The sequence below is a fragment of the Thunnus maccoyii genome, chromosome 9, assembly GCF_910596095.1.
Source record: "Thunnus maccoyii chromosome 9, fThuMac1.1, whole genome shotgun sequence".
Taxonomy (NCBI): domain Eukaryota; kingdom Metazoa; phylum Chordata; class Actinopteri; order Scombriformes; family Scombridae; genus Thunnus; species Thunnus maccoyii.
Genome location: NC_056541.1, coordinates 28218909 through 28236869, shown reverse-complemented (window position 1 = coordinate 28236869; position 17961 = coordinate 28218909). Strand labels below are relative to the sequence as shown.

Below are 17961 nucleotides of genomic sequence, written 5' to 3'. Positions count from 1 at the left end.
AAACACAGGAAAGGCAGTCTTACCTTGTCGTCAATATCACTCTCGCTGTCACACTGTAACAGAAAAGAGACAGACACAGGAAATATAAGGAATTATTCATTTGGCTCCCCCCAGTAGCTCATAATCAGTGCAGATGTTATTTTTGTATGGAACCTCTCATTCACTGACAGCTTTCAGTGCAAACGGCAGAGGATGAAGAGGGAAAGGAGAGTGTGGTAGTCTAAGAGAGGTTTTCAAGTTTCTAAAGCAACACAGCAGCACAGGACCCTATTCTGGTGTTTCTGTCACAAATTCAATGCCGTAAATTTGCAAAAGATGAAAAAACGAATAATACTATACAGTTGGTTCTTTTATAAAGAGCCTGTTCAATGACTTTGCATTCAGCTGCAGCTTGTCATTTAGCCTTTTAAGTGTGCTTTAAAATTGGACGATAGTATCTCAAGGACACAGAGAGCATAGGCTTTTTGAATACTCAAACACAGTGCCTATTAAGTGTGGTATTTCAAATTCGCCTTGTGACAAACCAGTCTTTAATTTGTATGTCAAACTTCTACAGGGATAAAGGAACTTAATAACAAGAGAGGTTGTATTCTGAAATCCGCCTCGTCTTGCACGGCCAAAGGCCAAATCGCCTTCTATTCAGTCGAAAAGTGAAATGGTTTTTCAACAATTTTAGAATTTTACTGTATGAGGATAAGTCACTGCACCATTAAAATACAGTGATCAGGCTCAAATATCTTGAGAACAGGGTCAGCCTTAGAAAATAAAAAAATAAAAAACAAGAAAAAAAGAAAAAAGTCAGACCTTGTAACTGACAAACAAATGGTGAGAATACTGCAGATACTGAGGGACATAGCTTTTCAGTCCTGGCATGTTCACAAGCAGATATCTCTTTTTATCAAATAATTTGAAAAATGTTAAGTCAGTAACCCTGGCTTACATTGGTTGTAGTTTTTAATGTACTAAAATACTCTAACTTTAATCTTTATGGCAAACTTAACCACATTCCTTAACATAACTTTAACCCACGAGATCCTTGCTTCCGTTTCTCACGTTTATTTGTCACTAAATGCTCTTGGCTGGTAACTCTCTCCCCTGGGACAATAGATAGTGAGGTTGTGGAAACAAGAGTGGTCGAGCTGCAGGCCAGTCCCACTGGACCTCACAGCAGGATGCATGAGGAGCAGAGCAATTCAAGCGAAGAGCCACATAGAGAGGGAGAGGGCCCCCAGTGAAAAACTGTCTTCAATCTGTCAATTAAGTCCCTGTGGCAACATATTTAAGTGGATCCTCTTTATTTTGTTTGACTCCCTTTCAGAGCTGGGCACAATGAGGAGGGAGCTGGGTCAATGGAGGCACAGCGGCCCTTTGTTGCGAGTGCGGTGGGTCCAAATGTATAATTAAGTAACGAGAGTAATCAGTGCAAGGGCTCAGTGGCCAAGATCTCTCAGGAGAGGAGAGTGGAGGGGGGGGGCTTCCATGCCTCGTGATTCATCCTACTCTGCAAAGACAAGGGATACAGCAGGAGTCCTTGCTGGCAGAAGCTTTAAGTGAAAAACATTGTGGCTCAACCCCTTAGGAGGGTTTACTGTTGTTTGCATCTCTGTCTGCAGAATAGCAACTCCAAGAAATGCCTGAGCTCCTATTGTTCATACCGAAGCACAAGACATAGAACAAGAACATACACCTGTTGGAGGATGAACACAGAAAAATTATACATTCAATGTGAGGCTTTCTTCCTGCTGAAGTGACTGTTGTTTATGATTCCAGAGCCTCTCAGTGAGCAGCAATGAAAGAGAGAAAAGTGAAAGCAAAAAAAGGGTGCATCACAACAGACAATGTACCTGTGAGAAAGGAAATGGCCTGATAACAGTAGTGTACTTGTTTGAATGTGGTTGAGTGTGTGGTTTTTATTAGAAAATATTTGACATGCTATGCAAAAGTGTGTGAATGTGTTTTCTTTATTTCATATTCATTCAATTATGATTAGCTGTTCTGTATTAAAGGAAGATGGCTCTTAATTGCTAAGAACCGAAGGATAAGAAAATAAACTTGTATAAACGTATGTGTATATACCGACATGTACTTGTCCTCTTTTCTCTCGAGGAATGTTTGAAAACTCTAATTTCAGGGCTTTTGCTTGTCAAAAGACCTCCATTACAGAGTGCAGGGCATTAAAAAGAGAAAGTGGCTTACGCTTCTTGTCAATCAATTCCCCATTCAGACTAGGGATTCTGGACAAATTAATTATCTGCCATTTCTATACTGCTTGTTAGGGGCACATCACAACTTTAATCACCACCCATTTGTTCCCTCATCACTCTAGCATTTGATCTGAAAAGAATCACATTCAAAACAATGTTCCTCTCCATCTTGATCCATCTTTGAATTACAAAAAAAAGGAAAATTGATCCAATCTCCAACTTTGCCTCAGCCCCAGGAAACTGGTATAAATGTATTCTTAGCATGCAGCTGAACGGATGACTTCCATCTCACAGCGGATCTGAGTTCCTCTCTATTACTGGGGACGAGTTTAAACCCTAGGTGATGGAGATGAACAACTGACTTGGTCTATTCCCTGGGTGCATGCTTGGCCTTGTTGTTGCAGCAGTAGCCATGACACAAGAGATGAGGCCTCACAAGGCTGGATCTGGCGAGGAGGAAAAATAATATCAAAAGAGCACAGCATGGTGCTTATCCTTTTACAAGAAGCATGCACTGCAGCAGAGCGTAAAGAGGAATACAAGCCGCGGCTCAGACAGAGACAGAGAGAGACACAGCACAGCAGGGGACGGAGAGGCAGGTAGAAAGGGGGAACAAAACAACAGTAAGAACAGGCAGGGGGGATGCTATAGAGATGAAGGGATAGATGGATGGAAGTAGTGTTAGAGCAGTTTTTGTCGGTACTGTATGTGATTGCCCTGTTCAGCTATAGCACATGGTCAAATCAGAGAAAAGAATACAATGAACCTATAAATGCATAAGATTGGCTCATGTGTCTGAGTGCGTGGGTGTGAGAAGAGCACCACGTCATTTAGCACTCTCTGCTTCTTTGAATATCTACACCGGGGAAAAGACTTTCAGCAAGGCTATACTAGAAAACCAAATGGTGAAAATGCAAAACCACAACCCCAAACAGAAACCTCCCTGAACAGCACGTCTGGTGGTCAGGGGGGACATTGTTAAAATCGGAGAGATATGCTGCTCACTAAGCTGTCTGACAGGAGCCAAGCCCCCAGTGGTTTGTGTCTCTCATAGATGTTCACAAACCAAACACACCAAAAAAAACAAAAAAAAACAAAAAAAAAAAAAACTGGCTGGCTCTTCAGAGGCAGGGAGCAAGCAGCAACATCTGCACCTGGCAACCGCCAGCTACGAAGGGTAACAGGGGACCGGCTTCAGCGGATGGCTCATCCACAACCCTCCCTCCCAGCCTCCCACCTACTCTCCAACTCTCCCTCCCCTCAGCCAGCGCATCAGACGGATGCGTTTGACATTTACACAGCTTTCAACACTTCAGAGACAGGAGATTTATTCCGCCAGCGGCCCTGGCTAGAGCCAGGCCTCGACCTGGGCTGGCCCCCATGACAACCCTGTAGCTCAGCCCTGAAATGAGGCAGGGCTGAGGAGAGAAGAGCAAGAGGGAAAAAACAGAGAAAGGGAGGGAGGGATGGATGTCTCGATTCTCCTGGACATTCTCTCTGGCAGATTCCGATAGACGTGCAAGGGGAAGACAATAAGCGTTGCGCATCCCGGAGCACATTAAAACGACTGGCCAAATTAATCACACAGTTCCACTTGTCACACTCAGAGGACAGTCTGCCATGAATTCTGCCTCAGAGATAGAGAGAGAAACAGAGGAGGAACTTGCCCAGCTACGCAAATGCTGGCACGGCATCAGTGACTGTCTGCCTGAATACTGATCGCAACCCTGTACTTGCTGCAAGAAATCTAAAAAAATAAATAAATAAAAAAGGGAAAACAAGAGCTGCCAGAGCTGCTGGCATATAAGTGTCACTGTCAGTTCCTTCTCAAAATAAATAAATAAATAAATAAATAAAATGAATACAAGTGAAAAAAGAGAGCATATGCATACAAGTATTTGTGCTTTCACAAAACTATTTGTGACGAAAGCTTGGCTGTAGTTTTTTTTTTAAATCATATTTTATTTCATCATATTGTAGTTTAGTTTATTTATAAAGTGTTCCCACCAGATTATGTCGTATAATGTAAGGACTTCAGATGCATTGGAGCGGGCAAGTTATAGTAAGTGTGTGATTAAAAGTGAAAGGATATAACAACATTCAAGTGTCCAACTGAGCTCTGTTCATGGCAGTCCAAAACAATGCTGCACCTACATTTTTTAGTTTGTGCCAAGGATTGAATGTCTTAATTAAACACTTGATGACTAACAATTAAAAGTAGGGCCATAACAAGTCTGACTGAACAGTGAGACAGCAGCTGCTCCACTTGATCCCTCAACCAAGTGAATAAGGTGACTAGCCGACAATGTAAAAAAATCATACAGACAGGAGAAATGGCTTCAATTTAGGAGACATCTGTCCAGGGACGTATACTGACATACCCCTGATTGTAAGGGAGAGACTACTGACAAACCTCGATCTCCTAGAGTGAGAACACACAGAGGGGGTAATGGTCCATTTAGATAGTCGAGGACCAAAGCAGTGTCTGATACTGGTGGAACAACACCAATTTCCTCCTGTAATTTCCCTCCTGCGGCTGCTGGGATGAAGTGTGGAGACGACGATGCGGTGGCCACTCTGATGGGGTGTAGAATCAGAGCCCAAGGTCCGCTGGAGGACCTCCTGCAAGGCCTAAGACATCAGCAGGGTATCTGAAAGTCTCCTTGGCCTTATGGTGGAGGTTGAAGCCTTACTTCAACTCAGCTTTCATAATTTATCAACAGGATGTTTTGTTGCATGCTCTTATGTTCTCACTCTCCTTGAAGCGAACCGAGAAAAGCCATGAGTCACTAAAAAGTTGAGGAGGTGGTGTGTGTATGTGTGCTTGGAAGCGTGTGAGTGGGTTGTTATGAAATCAAGATAGTCATATAAAAAATAAATCTCTCTGGGTGCGTCAGATATCCATACAACTTCATGACTACTGTGCACCTTAACATTGGTGCAAAAACCTTAAAAATCCTCTTCTATTAATATTAAGGTTCACATACCTCACACGCATTTAAATATGTCAACTCAAAAGAGAAAAAAAAATCAAGTGATTGTTCTTGACCTCACTATCTGTGTCTGAAAGCACCACCTAGCAAACTGATTTGATCACAGGATCAAATCTATACAGCCATTTGACCCTTGACCTCACCAGCAGGCAGCATGGGAAGTCAGCTGATTACCCTGGGTCAGCCTAGGAGCTCTGGATTAGGAAAGTATTGATCCCAGTGAAGATGTAGGCTCCAGAGGGAATGAGATTGAGAGAAAAAGCTCTGCCAGGGTAAAAATCATATCGACCAGCAGAAGAGGCCTAGATGGGCTCTCGCGTAAAACCATATTTGAGCCGGGGACTTTGGAGTTGGCTGTGCAAACAGAGAGACAGCTTCAGCAAAAGCTCCTTTCACAGACGCCCACTGACAGAGAACAGAGAGAATGAGAGTGAAGGAAGACTGAAGAAGACAAGCTTGGAGAAATGCTCTTTGCATTAGCCAGATACACAGAGGCCTCTGGTTCCGAGCTGACACACTTAAGGGAAGAGTCAGCGGGGGTCATGTAAATCAAGTCGGGGTGAGGAAAGATATAGTCCTGACCTGGGGCCAAACTAAGCAGACTTTAACATTACCCAGAGTCCATGTAAACAGCACTGAGACCTGGCAGCGCTCTGCTTCACTTCCATGCAAAGTATGTGGTGAGGTCGAGGAGGAAGAAGGGGAGGGGATGTATGGAAAGATTGATGGTGATAGTGGTGGGGGTAAACTTGAAGAGCTGTCCCCCTTCTTCACTAAATTAAAGGACCGCCTTGTCATTTCCAACAAGAAATCCCTCAACCTTTGCTTTCAGCACTTGCTGGGGGGGTGACAGAGCCGGCTGGGCTGCTGGTGTGATCCTTGGAGTAGTTTGGCGAGGGAAAAACAGACAGTAATGGCAGATGTACGAGGGAACAGGGAGCATTTATTCAGCTCAGAGAGAAAGAAGAAAACTGCCAGAAACCAGAAAGGACAGGGAATACACAACTGTGTTATGAATATAGTTGTGGAAGAAAAATGAGGACATAGGTAAGAGAGAATGAGAGAAAAAACCCCACTGATTTATGTTTTTTTCTCACCTCGTCTTTCATAAGGCTCCCTTCGGCTTCTTCTTGTCTCTGCTGACCATATGACTGTAGCTAGCTCGATAGCTCGCCTTCAGAGGTGAACGCACACTCAAATACACACATGTACAACCCTCAGCACCTCCCAGTGTTTTGACATGGCCCCAGGCCCGGTGCTGCTGAGCTGCAGCAGCAGACACTGGGCATTGGAAATTTAAGTCAGGGCGTAGGAGAAATTAGGCGAGGAGGCAAGGAAATGGGATGTTGACTTGAACTGGCCCTGGGGGCAGCTGAGAGTCTCCCTGTGCAGCTCCGCTGGCTGCCTGACAGTTTGATGGAGCGAGTGGAGGCTTCCCCGCGGCCCGAGCCGCCGTCTCCAACACTGATGTAGCTCAGTGAGGAACAGATTGAGCCTCCAGGCATCGCTCTGTACTGCTACTCCCCTCCTCTCTCGCTCTTTCTCACTCTCTGCACTGCTACTACAAGCTCTCTCTCTCACTAATCCTGTCAAGCCAACACACAGAGACATGTACACACAGCGCAAATGCATGCATATACATACTATGCACAATCACACAAAATCACATACTGTATGCACACATAAAAACACTTAGATACACAGAAATAACAGCAACACCCACAGAGACCTTGGCTCCCTCTTTCCTTCTCTTCCCTACGACAGTAATGTGATGAGCACTACAGATGCTGTTTACTGAGCTCTGGCCGATGCACAGGGGGAATGAGGAGGAGAGGGAGGTGGGGATGGAGGGAGAGGCAGAAGGAGGTAGAGTCAGGGGGCTGGCAGGCCACAGCCGTAATGAAAAGAATCTGGCGGCGGCCCACTGTGTGCTGGTCATGAGAAGCATGTGCCGCCGGGGGGCTCTACTGCTAATTTAAGGGGGCAGCCAAGCGTTTCACGCTAGACTTGTCATCGGGCCAGAGGGGGCATTCATACTGGGTGACAGCAATTGCAAGAGGGCGGGTAGGGGTTTGGGGAGGGGGATTGAAGAGAGGGAGAAAGCTTCAGTCCCTTCCCCCTCCCTGTACCTCCTGCCCCCCCTATGCAATGATCAAACGTTATTGTAGGCAGGGGACAGAATTACAAATGAGTGTCCTGTGGCAACGGCTGCAACTGGATTCAACTCCTCTCTCTGCTCTGTTCTCTCTCCAGGTGGCCACAAGGGGCACACCTCATCCTCTAACCCCTGCTGTCCAAACAGGATTTAATACTTGCATCTTCCTAGTTAACATGACAATAATAATCTGTTACAAAACCCGGCGGTTTATACTACAAGTCCTCCAATTAAAGGACAAAATATGCTGTTGGTCCATGCCATCCAGAATGACACATATTATGTTCACTGTTGGTAGGAAGCAGGAAACAAACTGCTGTCTCCGGTGTTGAAGTATGACTTTTTATCGCTCTATAATAACGTCACACTGTTTCCTCCTTTGCTACTGGCGGAAAAGAGTCATAACTCCTACAGCCACTATAAGGCTTTGTCACTTGATCATAAACTCATATCGTTTTGGGGCATTTACTGAAATGAGGAATAGTCTCCTTTTTCTTGGGAGGACAGTCTCTGTTTTTAAGACCACAATATCAGACAAAGAGGTCCTACATATGTGTTTGGCTGAACCCTATGAAGGGGTGGTTGAAAGGATAAATGCCTCAGTATAAACGGTAAAACAAAATTCCTGATGGATGACAAACTTTGTGTGGTGTTACGGTATATATCATCATACCACCAAACACTAGCCCCAATATGTCCTTGGTTTCTAGCAGCTCCCTCCATCTTCACACCATGGGCAGTCTTTTAAAGGTAAAATGACTGATGGGCACATCTTTAATCAGTACAATCGACTGGCCTGAGGATTTAGTGTGCACTTGGGGTTCGAATTCAGATAGATAAAATAAGCACAAAGTCACTGGAAATCATTATAGAGTTTAGAAGAGAGAAAAAAAGAAACAGAGGGGGGAAACGTGCTGTCAACCCTACCCCTTCATCGTGGATCTTATGAAATGACTGAAAGAGGTAGAGAGATGCAAGCGGAGAGCAGGAGCTACTGAGCAGTTGTTGCTAACAGCTGGCTGCCTCCCCCTCAGAAAAGAAGCGGCTGGCTCCAGTCTGGCAGCCAGAAGAGGCGAGTGAGGGACGAGAAGGGATGAAAGGAGGAGTGCAAGAGATGGAGTCAGTGATGAAAGGTGGGTGGTTGATGGTAGATGAGTGGATGTGGGGTGCGGGGATTAACCAGCTTGCAAGGAGAAACTTCTATTCATTGCCTCTGAAACAAGCCATCACATGAGAGAGTAAGGAAGGGATGAGAAACAGAGAGCAATGTAGAATGAAGGAGGAGAGAGGAAGGGAGGAGGCAGCCACATTGCACATCTTCAGGCTGTGAATAATTTAGAGGAGCACTGGAGAGACGAGACGAAGATGAACACAAAACACCGGCAGCGTTTGACCTAGAGCTGGAGCTACATCAGTGCACATCACAGAGCGGAGAGCTCTCTCCCGCTCTCCCTCTTCCTCCCTCAGTCTTTCTCTCTTTTCTCTCTTTTGCTCTTCATCTGCCTCCCTCTGTGTCAAGGAGGAAACAGCTGTACGCTATTCTTGTTTCGCCTCACATTCTATGAAACTCAACAGAATGGCTGACAATTCTGTTTCTTCAGGATCTGTCTTTCTCCTTCCTTGCTCTGCTCATGCCAGAAGAGTCAGGTAAACCTCATACAGAAATGGATACGTGTATATCCAGGCCATATGGGGCCATAAAGGAGGATTCCATGTCTGCCTGCAGATCTGCTGGCACACACAACCTCACAGGATGAAAGCAACAACTTCAAAGAGTTTGAACTTGATTCAAGCTATCTCGCTGCCATAAGGGTTAGAGTTAGAGGCCACAAATGTTGAAACAATTATTCAATCAATAGAGATTTATGCAACAACAATTTTAATGATCAATTAACCATTTATGTCACTTTTCAAGCAACACGCCTAATATTTGCTTCCAGCCTCTTAAATGTGAGAATTGGCAGTTTTTTCTGTCTCTTAAATATCTTTTAGTTTTGGACTGTTAATAATGAACAGATTATTCATTCTTAAAACTAATCATTAGTTGCATGTGCATGTCAATTAATACATTTAGGTTCACAAAATACTGGATTGTTCCCCAAAACACTGAGCCTTCCCATTGCATTTTGTGTTCTTGAAACTACTCAAAAGATATAATTTATTCACTTCATTAATTCTGTTTAAAAAAAATCATTCGTACAATATTTACCTGCTATAAAATGGCATTTAGATGTAATGTAATTTCTAGCAGAATGGCTGCATCAACACAATGTCTCTGTCATATGAAATAAATGCAGTGCTAGAGAGAGACAGAGTGGTGAGCAACCAAGCAGTGGAAACTGTGGACAGCGGTAGTAAATAATGGCTGCCCTGCGATTAGGCACAGAAGAGGTTAAACAGAGCTTGTTCACGCCGTCTTTGTCAAGATGCCATGAATCACCTCACCTGCTGAAGTGTATGTCTCTGTGTGTGTATGTAATGAAAGGACTACTGGGCATCTGTGGTGGGAGTGACAGTTGGGCGGACAGAGGGCGGTCTGATCAACCCAGAAGGGAGGGGCCATTTATTACTGTAATTAAGGAACCGTGGGAGTAGAGAAGCTAGAATTGTGAATGTATACATATTTCCAAATACAGTAAATCCCTTCATTTGGTAGAAAATATAGTATAAGGCAGGTGGATGATTAGTCAAAAATGAGGGCTGAAGATGGCAACCAAACAAAACACAAGGTAACTCAGTCCCCCCTCTTTATTTTCTCGCCTCCCTCAAACACCCTCTCACTCCCTCTCCCACTGTCTCCTGCTCGGTCTGTGTGGCTGATATTAATGGGACGTCCCTTGTTTGTATATGTGCCAAGTTGTGTGCACCACTGCGGGCTGTCTATTATAGCAGGCCTCTGGGGCAGCTTTTCCATATGGCGTCACATATGGCACTCAGCAGCATCAATTAATGTTGTTATAATACTGATTTTTATGAGCTTGGGTTTCACTCCTTTCCTCTCTTCTCTAACACCCCCGGCCACCCCCCACCCCCATCACTGATTCTTTGATTCTTCAAACTGCCTCTCTTCTATTCCTCAAATCTTCGACAACCTGGCTTCTGAACAGTAGAGAATCCAAAAGTTTTTTCTTGCCATATTCTGAAGGCTTCTACCAGCTCTACTGAACGGTGCTCAAAGACCTTGAACATGACTTTGTTCCTGCTATACTGCAGAAGAGGGGTAACACTATTGCCAATGTGTCATAATCTTTGCAGCTTCTCTAAAGCCGAGAGACTTCGATCAATGAAATATGAAGGAACAAGAGTGAGACAAAGTCAGCAATTATACAGACTGAAAACTATGTTAGGTTAATTCCACATATCTGCAACCAAACACTGTATTTACAGCACCTATTGTAGTATTGGTAGGCCATTAGGCCAGCATCAGGGCCTATTAGTGTGTTAAATTAGGGCTGTATTTATGCACAAAGCAATAGGCAGATGGATGTAAGAACAGAATCTGAGGGGTCTTTTTGTTCCCTGGTGCCTTTGGTGGTGGATCTGACAGGAAGGGAACAAGAGCGTAGCAAAAAGCCCCGCTTAAAAAGCTCCCAGCCACACCAGCCTTGTCAGCGACGCCACAATTAGAGACTAGATCACTCGCACTTCCCAGCGAGAAACATCTCACCACCACTCCTCAATGGAACTCTTTCGTTTGAGGAACACACTCAAAGCAGGGTTTTAAAACGTTTCGGATGGCTAATCACTCTCAGGATGAAAGCCCTGGCGTGTTCGTTTGTCTCCGTGTGGGGAGCTTCCCTTGCCGTTTCTCTGTCTCTGATTCTGATTGTTTTTGTTCGTTTCTTTTTCAGCAGGCAGGCGAGGCAGGCGAGCTGGCAGGCAGCGCTGTTTGAAGGTGCAGTCAGACCCGAGTGCAGGCCTGATGCTTTGTAGTGATATTTCCAGCAGCACAATCTCATTACTTTTTGACGTGGGAGATGCGTGCAGGGGCGGATTGTCATTTCACGCTGTCAAAAGTTCCGTGAGGGAACTGAGACGGGAATGGAACTTCAATGACCTGCATGCCTCTGGCTCATCAAGACTGAATATATTAAACCAAATAACACAGATACAATCCAATGAACCAGATCCTTGAGGATGCTTGTAAACTTAATGTCCAGTCCCCAGGGGTGTTTCTCTCTTCATCTGGAATCTCTGAAATCGGATCTATTTCACAGCCTCCTAAACCTGTCGCTGTACATCCCTTGAACCTAATTAACCTACAGACATCACTGCATATACACACAGGCAGCACATGTACATGTAGCTTGGACAAACCGGTCTTTGTGTCTTGAGAGGAAAAGTCCTGAGGGCAGCATCCCACACCTCTCAAAGCTGGTGAGAGCTCCTGGACATTTTCACATGGGACAATCATTGGCAGCTCCCCCCTTTAAAAAAACTGGGGGGTGTCCCTCGAAGTTGATTTCACACAGAGTTCTTTCAATACACAGAAAAACTTTGCACTGTTTAAGAAGCTGCCAGGCATTGATTGAAGCGCCTGGTTTCCATGTGAACCCCAGCCTGTTGCTGGGGTGACTGTCCCAAAGTGCTTCCTGGGTAATTTTCGAGGTCACTGGTTTGTGCACGCCTATGTGGTGCAGATGGGCCCACCCTCATTCAGGGCCCAGCAGGAGCTCTTTCATTAGGCCCAGTGAATGGCCTCATTCATCCCCTTCACCTCAATTGGTCACGCTGCGTCTCTGCAGAGGGCCCAGGACAAACTTTTCTCTCTTCCTACTCCCTGATCTTCCACGCACCACCCACCTTAGTCATGCTTCACTTTTGTTCTGGAACATGTGGTGGCTGAAGCTTCAGGGCTCATCTTTGGCAGCAAACTACCTTCAACCGACTAATAGGTGGAACGTAACCAATTACTGACATTGCTATCTTTGTATATCTTGAAGAATGTTATGAAGTAAAGCCTATGCATGACACATTATTTATCTGTAGAGACAAACATGAAAATAGATATTTACTGCATTATTTTCACTTTTGGGAAACTATTTGCATTAGAGTCTGGCGACATTAGTCAAACACATGCCAATGAGAAGAATGATAATTGATATTCATACATATTTTTAAGTCTTTATGAATTATCAATGCATGTATCCCAAGTCCCATACTCCTATTTTTATCTCAGTGTTGCACAAAAGGACCCAAGGAGCCATTGCAGTAGAGCTCAGAGCCATTTCATCCATAAGTTGCCTGTCTCTCCACTGAGCCACTCCTATAACTGCAATGCTTAGCCATGCTTGTGGGTCTTCTACTCCCTGCCTCTTTTTGGTCCACAAGTGAGTCTCAGGTCTGGCCTAGTGAGAAGTGACTAATTGTCTTGAGTTGTTAGTGTGCCTGGAATGAGATCCACTTCAATCGGTGACAGGGTGCACAATAATTCTGTTTCTCCCTTTCTCCTCCCCTCTCTCTCTTTCTCCTTCTTGCCGCAGATTTACCCCCACTGCTTCTCAAGCTACTGAGCTGTAAAATTGAGTGGACGGCAGGCAGGATACAGAATGAGACCTGGCATCGTGGACGCACTAACCTTGAGGAGGGCCACTGCTGCTGGCTGCACCTAAAGAGATGGAGACAGAACGTCAGCCATATTGGACTGAGGAAGGTTAAAATGAGGAGGGAGGAAAGACCAAAGGTGGAGAGAAAGGTAGAGACCTTTGCTGAAGAAACAATATGACAGCTTGGCAAAGCAGGTCTTAATCAGCACGAGGATGAACATACAGTACATACTACACATAGATGACAGTGTCAACGACAGAGAGAGAAAAGGAAAAAGCATTTGGTATCCATTAAAGTGATCTTGTCTACCCTTAAACTCCTTGTTCTTCACTCACTTCCATTTTTATTTTATAGTAGCCTATGTAATGTCTAGACTAGTTAATCCCTTAGCTACTACAGTGTACATATGCAGCTAATGCATCTACCACCCAACCTTTGCCTTTAGACAATTCAAACTGAAAAATTATTTGATGACAAAATGTACATATTTTGTGAAAACAGTATATATATATATATATATATATATATATATACATATATACATATATATATATATATATATATATATACATATATATATATACACATAAATGTCCCTGGAGCATGTTTACTAGCAGTTCAAACAAAACTAGCCTTTGTGATGAAATTAACTTGTGTAGCTACTCTTAGAATGAATTTGAGCAATCAATTACTATGAATCACAAATACACTAGCTGCAGTTTAGATGTTAACAAATGGAGCCTCAGTCCCGTACAGATGATATTAGTGCTCTGAGCTGCTCTCTCTCCACGAGAGATTAAGCAGGTTTGTACTCTCCCAGGCGGGCAGGGCTCCCCCCTCCAGGGTGCTGCACTATCATTTGCAGGAAAATTACTTCAGTAATGAAGAATCCAGGCCCATAAATCCTTGTGGCCTCACCTTCCTTCGCCGCCCAAGTCTCGTTGAACAGCTAGTAAAAATTCCCTTTAAAAAATTCATAGCGCAATTTTGCTCAAATCCCTCCCAGCAAGCACAATTATGGAACTTTCATCTCAATTGATTTATGTCCTGGGCTAGGAGAGGGGGGCATGGCTTGGAGGGGGGTGGGGGTTTGGGAAGGGGGAGAAAAAAACAAGTGGTAAATCATTGTTTTTAAAAGGGAAGGCGTAAGGCCTTTTTTTTTTATCACTTTCACTGCATGTGTGTTGCAATGCCAGCAACAGAGAGGGGCATGGATAAGCGGAGGAGGAAGAGGAAAGGAAAAGGAACGTCTAAAGGGTTTGAAAGCAGAAGTGAAATCGCAAAAAGGACGAGGGGGAGGGGAGGGAGATTGGGAAGATGGGGGCGAAAGGAGCAGTATTCCACTTGATTAATAACGCTAATCAAATTATACAGTGTTCCACTGTGCCCTGAAATCTGGGGCCATAATGTCCTCTAATGGTGAGGTTCATGGAGCTAAACTTCAGAGGGAAAACACGGCGCTGACTGCTGCATGCCTTAATGAAGGCAGTAAAACATCCATTTCCAGAAGCCATGAAATGAAAGGCAAGATTGTAGATGTGCACCCAGTGGCTCCCCCACTGCACAAAAATGGAAGGCTGTTAACACAAAAGACAGTGTGGGAGAGAGAGAGACAGACAGAGAGACGCAAAGCCTTAAGAAGAGAAATGAAGAGAGAATAATACAAGTGAAGAGATTTAAAGGGCAAGAACACCAAGAGTAAGGGGATATAAAAAGAAAAGGGATGATGAATAGAGGATAGAAAGACAGATTGGTAGATGGTCTCAGTGCTTTATTTCCAGAGAAGTTCTCTTCTGGCATGAAGACAATCTTTGTCTACTGATTATGGATGAGCCAGGCTGTTTTACTATGTCTGTTATACTTAGTGCTGCTGACAGCAGCCACAATTCATCACTATTTAGTTGCTTATGCACCTAACCACAGCATCCTCCCCCTCATCTATCTCAATACCACTCCATTAGAGTATTCCCTCTGTCCATCCAGCCATGCATTCTGTTGATCCATCCATCTGTACATCCATCCATCCATCCATCCATCCATCCATTCATGCATACATTTGTCTGTCCATCCATCCTCCCATCTATACATCCATTCATCTGTCTGTCTGTCAGTTGTCTGTTGATGTCTGTCCAGCCATCCATTGTTGGACGTCCGTCTGTCTGTCCATCCATCCATCTGTCATTCCATCCAATCTTCTGTAAATAACCTTGGTCCCTGAGAGATCTGACACATACAAAAATATGTCTCTGACCTTAGCTGTCAGCTAAATGCTGTAGCTAAGAGGCTAGCTTGTTATTTCTAGGCATTATGCCAATAGGCAGTATGACTTCTGTTGGCATTGGAACACTATATGTCTGACATCAAAATATAAGCACAACATGTAAAGATCATTGGGCACAAAGTGTAGTGACGCAGAAAAGGTCTGCTGCACTACAACTGAGACTCCAGACACTTACATTTATACAAAAGCATTATGGTTTGCATTTAATCTGCTAAATTGCACATGCTACAAACAATCAAATCAGCCTTTACATCTTGAGTAAAGCAAATGCTCGTAGTCCTTGGGGCAAAATTTCATCTGGAGAGCAAAGAAAAAAAATCCACCAAAGCTGAGAAAACACAGATTGCTATTGTTATTATTATCATAATTACAGTTGTGCTTATCATGCAAGCAGCCTCAATCAGGATGAAATACAGTTTCATTTGATGAAGCTTCCTGTTTTGACTGGCTTGAGTTTGGGAACCACACACTTGGCTGGCGTGCCAAAAACTCAATCAGGCGCAATTACATAGCCATCAGATAGAAATGTAATTGATTTGAAAGCTGACACGAGATATAACTACATTACAGTGTAGGCACAGTGGGGAGGCTCCTTGGGGACAGGGCCTACGGGGAGCTCATTACCGCCAAGCTTTGAATTATTGAGTGCTAAGGCAGTGACATTGAGGAATAGAGGCGGGCGATTGGCTGTAACAACTCGGCAAGTGTTTATCTCAACTTACAGCAACCTAAGACATCTGAAGGAGTGATCTACTCGTGAATGAATATTGCAAGGGAAGAAGTTGTAATGGTTCATAATTGAAAGGGTTCAGGCCAAGGTAGAGTATGCAGGTGTACATCTTGCCTTCTACTTCCACCTCTAGTATTCATGATGAATTGGACAAGAACAAAATACAATACACCTTTCAGCCTTTCGATAATTTCCACAGCAATACCACCTAGTCATTGGGTCACATATTTAGCACTTTGGGATTCAGTTTGTGGTAGCATTACATGACACCCCCAACTCTGCACAGTGGAAGCTGTGTTGGCTGAGCAGGGTAGTTTCTAAAATTTACTTTCTTTTAAACATTACTTGATTGGCTTGTATTGCCTGGTTTGGTTGTTGCCATAGGTGTAGACTTGGGTTTGTAGGGTAAGGACATGCACCCACCTATGTCATGGTTTTAAGGAATTGTCTTGAGAAATATTTTAGTGATCTCAGTCAATATTGTCATTTTAACTACTCATAATGTTACGAGTACAAATTGCCGGGTCAGTGTGTTTTCTGTAAAAAGTAGGCTACTTGGGTGGACAAAGTCTGTTGAACGATAAATACAAGTGGAGGTTTTGGGATGATGTGAAGATAGGTTGAAGCATAACTCTAATAGCTGCAGGAAACTCTTGTGTTGGGTAGCCAAATCAAAAGACAGAGAGGATAGAGCTACAGAGTCTCAAGTGAGGTTTGAAAATAGTTTACAGCAGACAGATGGTTCAGTCAGGTTGTCATTACTGTTCTTGTAACATTTATATTGAAAATGTAATTTTTTAATATTAAATGTAGTCTCTGGTTCATATTAATAAAATTAGGTGTGAAATATCTGTTAATAAATTCCATGACACAAGTTCCTGTTTTAGGCAAGTATTGCACACTGAATCAAGTAAACACATGTTTACTTGATTTGGCAGATTCAAGCAGTTTGTTTGTTCATGTGAAATGGAATATGGAAAAAGATAGAGAGCAAAAACACGAAAACACAATTGTGCATACTGGTTCTCCGACAAAAAAAGTCCCTATCAAAGTTAAAACTAAACCTATGCCCTTGGTTGTTGCTAACCTTGGCTGCTAGTTTCATACTTAGCAGCAAAAGAAACAGCACTATTAAATAAGAAGGGTGGGTGTAACAAATTTTATTCAATAAATGTGTTGATTAAGAAGTCACTTTTTGTGTGTCTTACTTGTCTTTTTATGAAAGACCTAAAAAAAAGGTATTTCAGTATTTGAATAGGACATTTTGCCAGTTTTTCCACATCTTACCTTAACAGAAACAAAGAGATTAAATTAAGTGGCAGTCTCCCCTGAGCTGGTGGGTGAATAAGCACATCTTTCTGACCACCAGCCTATGAGTCTTCCCTGAAGTTCTGAGGGGTGACTGTTGTGAGGATAAAGATATAAGTCACTGCAGAGGGGCCTCAGCGTCCCCCAGGAAACTGGTGACTGCCTACCTCTGAGAGAGCTATGCCCCCTAGGCTTCTGCCACTGATCTCCCTCTGTCTCTCTCATTCTTTCCATCACTCTTCTCTCTCCTTACACAGCCCTCCTGTGAGCTTTCTCACAAAAATGAGAACTCAATTAATTCAGGCGAAATGAGGACGAAGGAGAAGGAGGAGGCAGAGGAGCCCAGAGAGACGGAGAACGGGAGAGAGGGAAGTCTAAAAGAGCTGCTTGTCGATCTGCGGCCTGGAAACAGCAAACAGAGCATGGGGTGACTGTGCATGTGCATTAAGTCTTGAGCCAAGTTAATCCTGTCTGCAGTTTAAACATGGCAGATGAACGAGCGCTTCCCATTACAGAGGGGGATGCTGGGTAAACAGACAGGTCAGAGGGAGGCCGACAAAAAAAAAAAAAAGAGCAAAGAGAAAAGAGCAAGGCTTGAAAGAGATGAAGACGGAGCAGACATGATTAAAAACATGCTGACAGTCAATCCCCTGCATGTTGTTTATTACATGGATGCTGGGAGGGTCTCACAGCTTGATCTTTTATTGCAGTTCAGTGATGACTTAAACTGACATTTTAGCCAT

At 43.8% G+C, this 17961-nt stretch overlaps 1 protein-coding gene across 7 annotated transcripts in view; it reads right to left on the bottom strand.

Annotated features, from left to right (window-relative positions):
- fbrsl1 (fibrosin-like 1) overlaps window positions 1-17961 on the bottom strand; it is a 321521-nt gene that overhangs the window by 93928 nt on the left and 209632 nt on the right. For 6 of the 7 annotated variants that reach the window (XM_042420893.1, XM_042420897.1, XM_042420892.1 and 3 more), the window contains 2 exons: window positions 12931-12960; window positions 24-53 (listed from right to left, as the gene is read on the bottom strand). In XM_042420893.1, coding sequence (XP_042276827.1) covers window positions 24-53; window positions 12931-12960 — 60 coding nt within the window. The remainder of the gene's footprint in view (window positions 1-23; window positions 54-12930; window positions 12961-17961) is intronic. The other variant, XM_042420895.1, reaches the window with a different exon arrangement.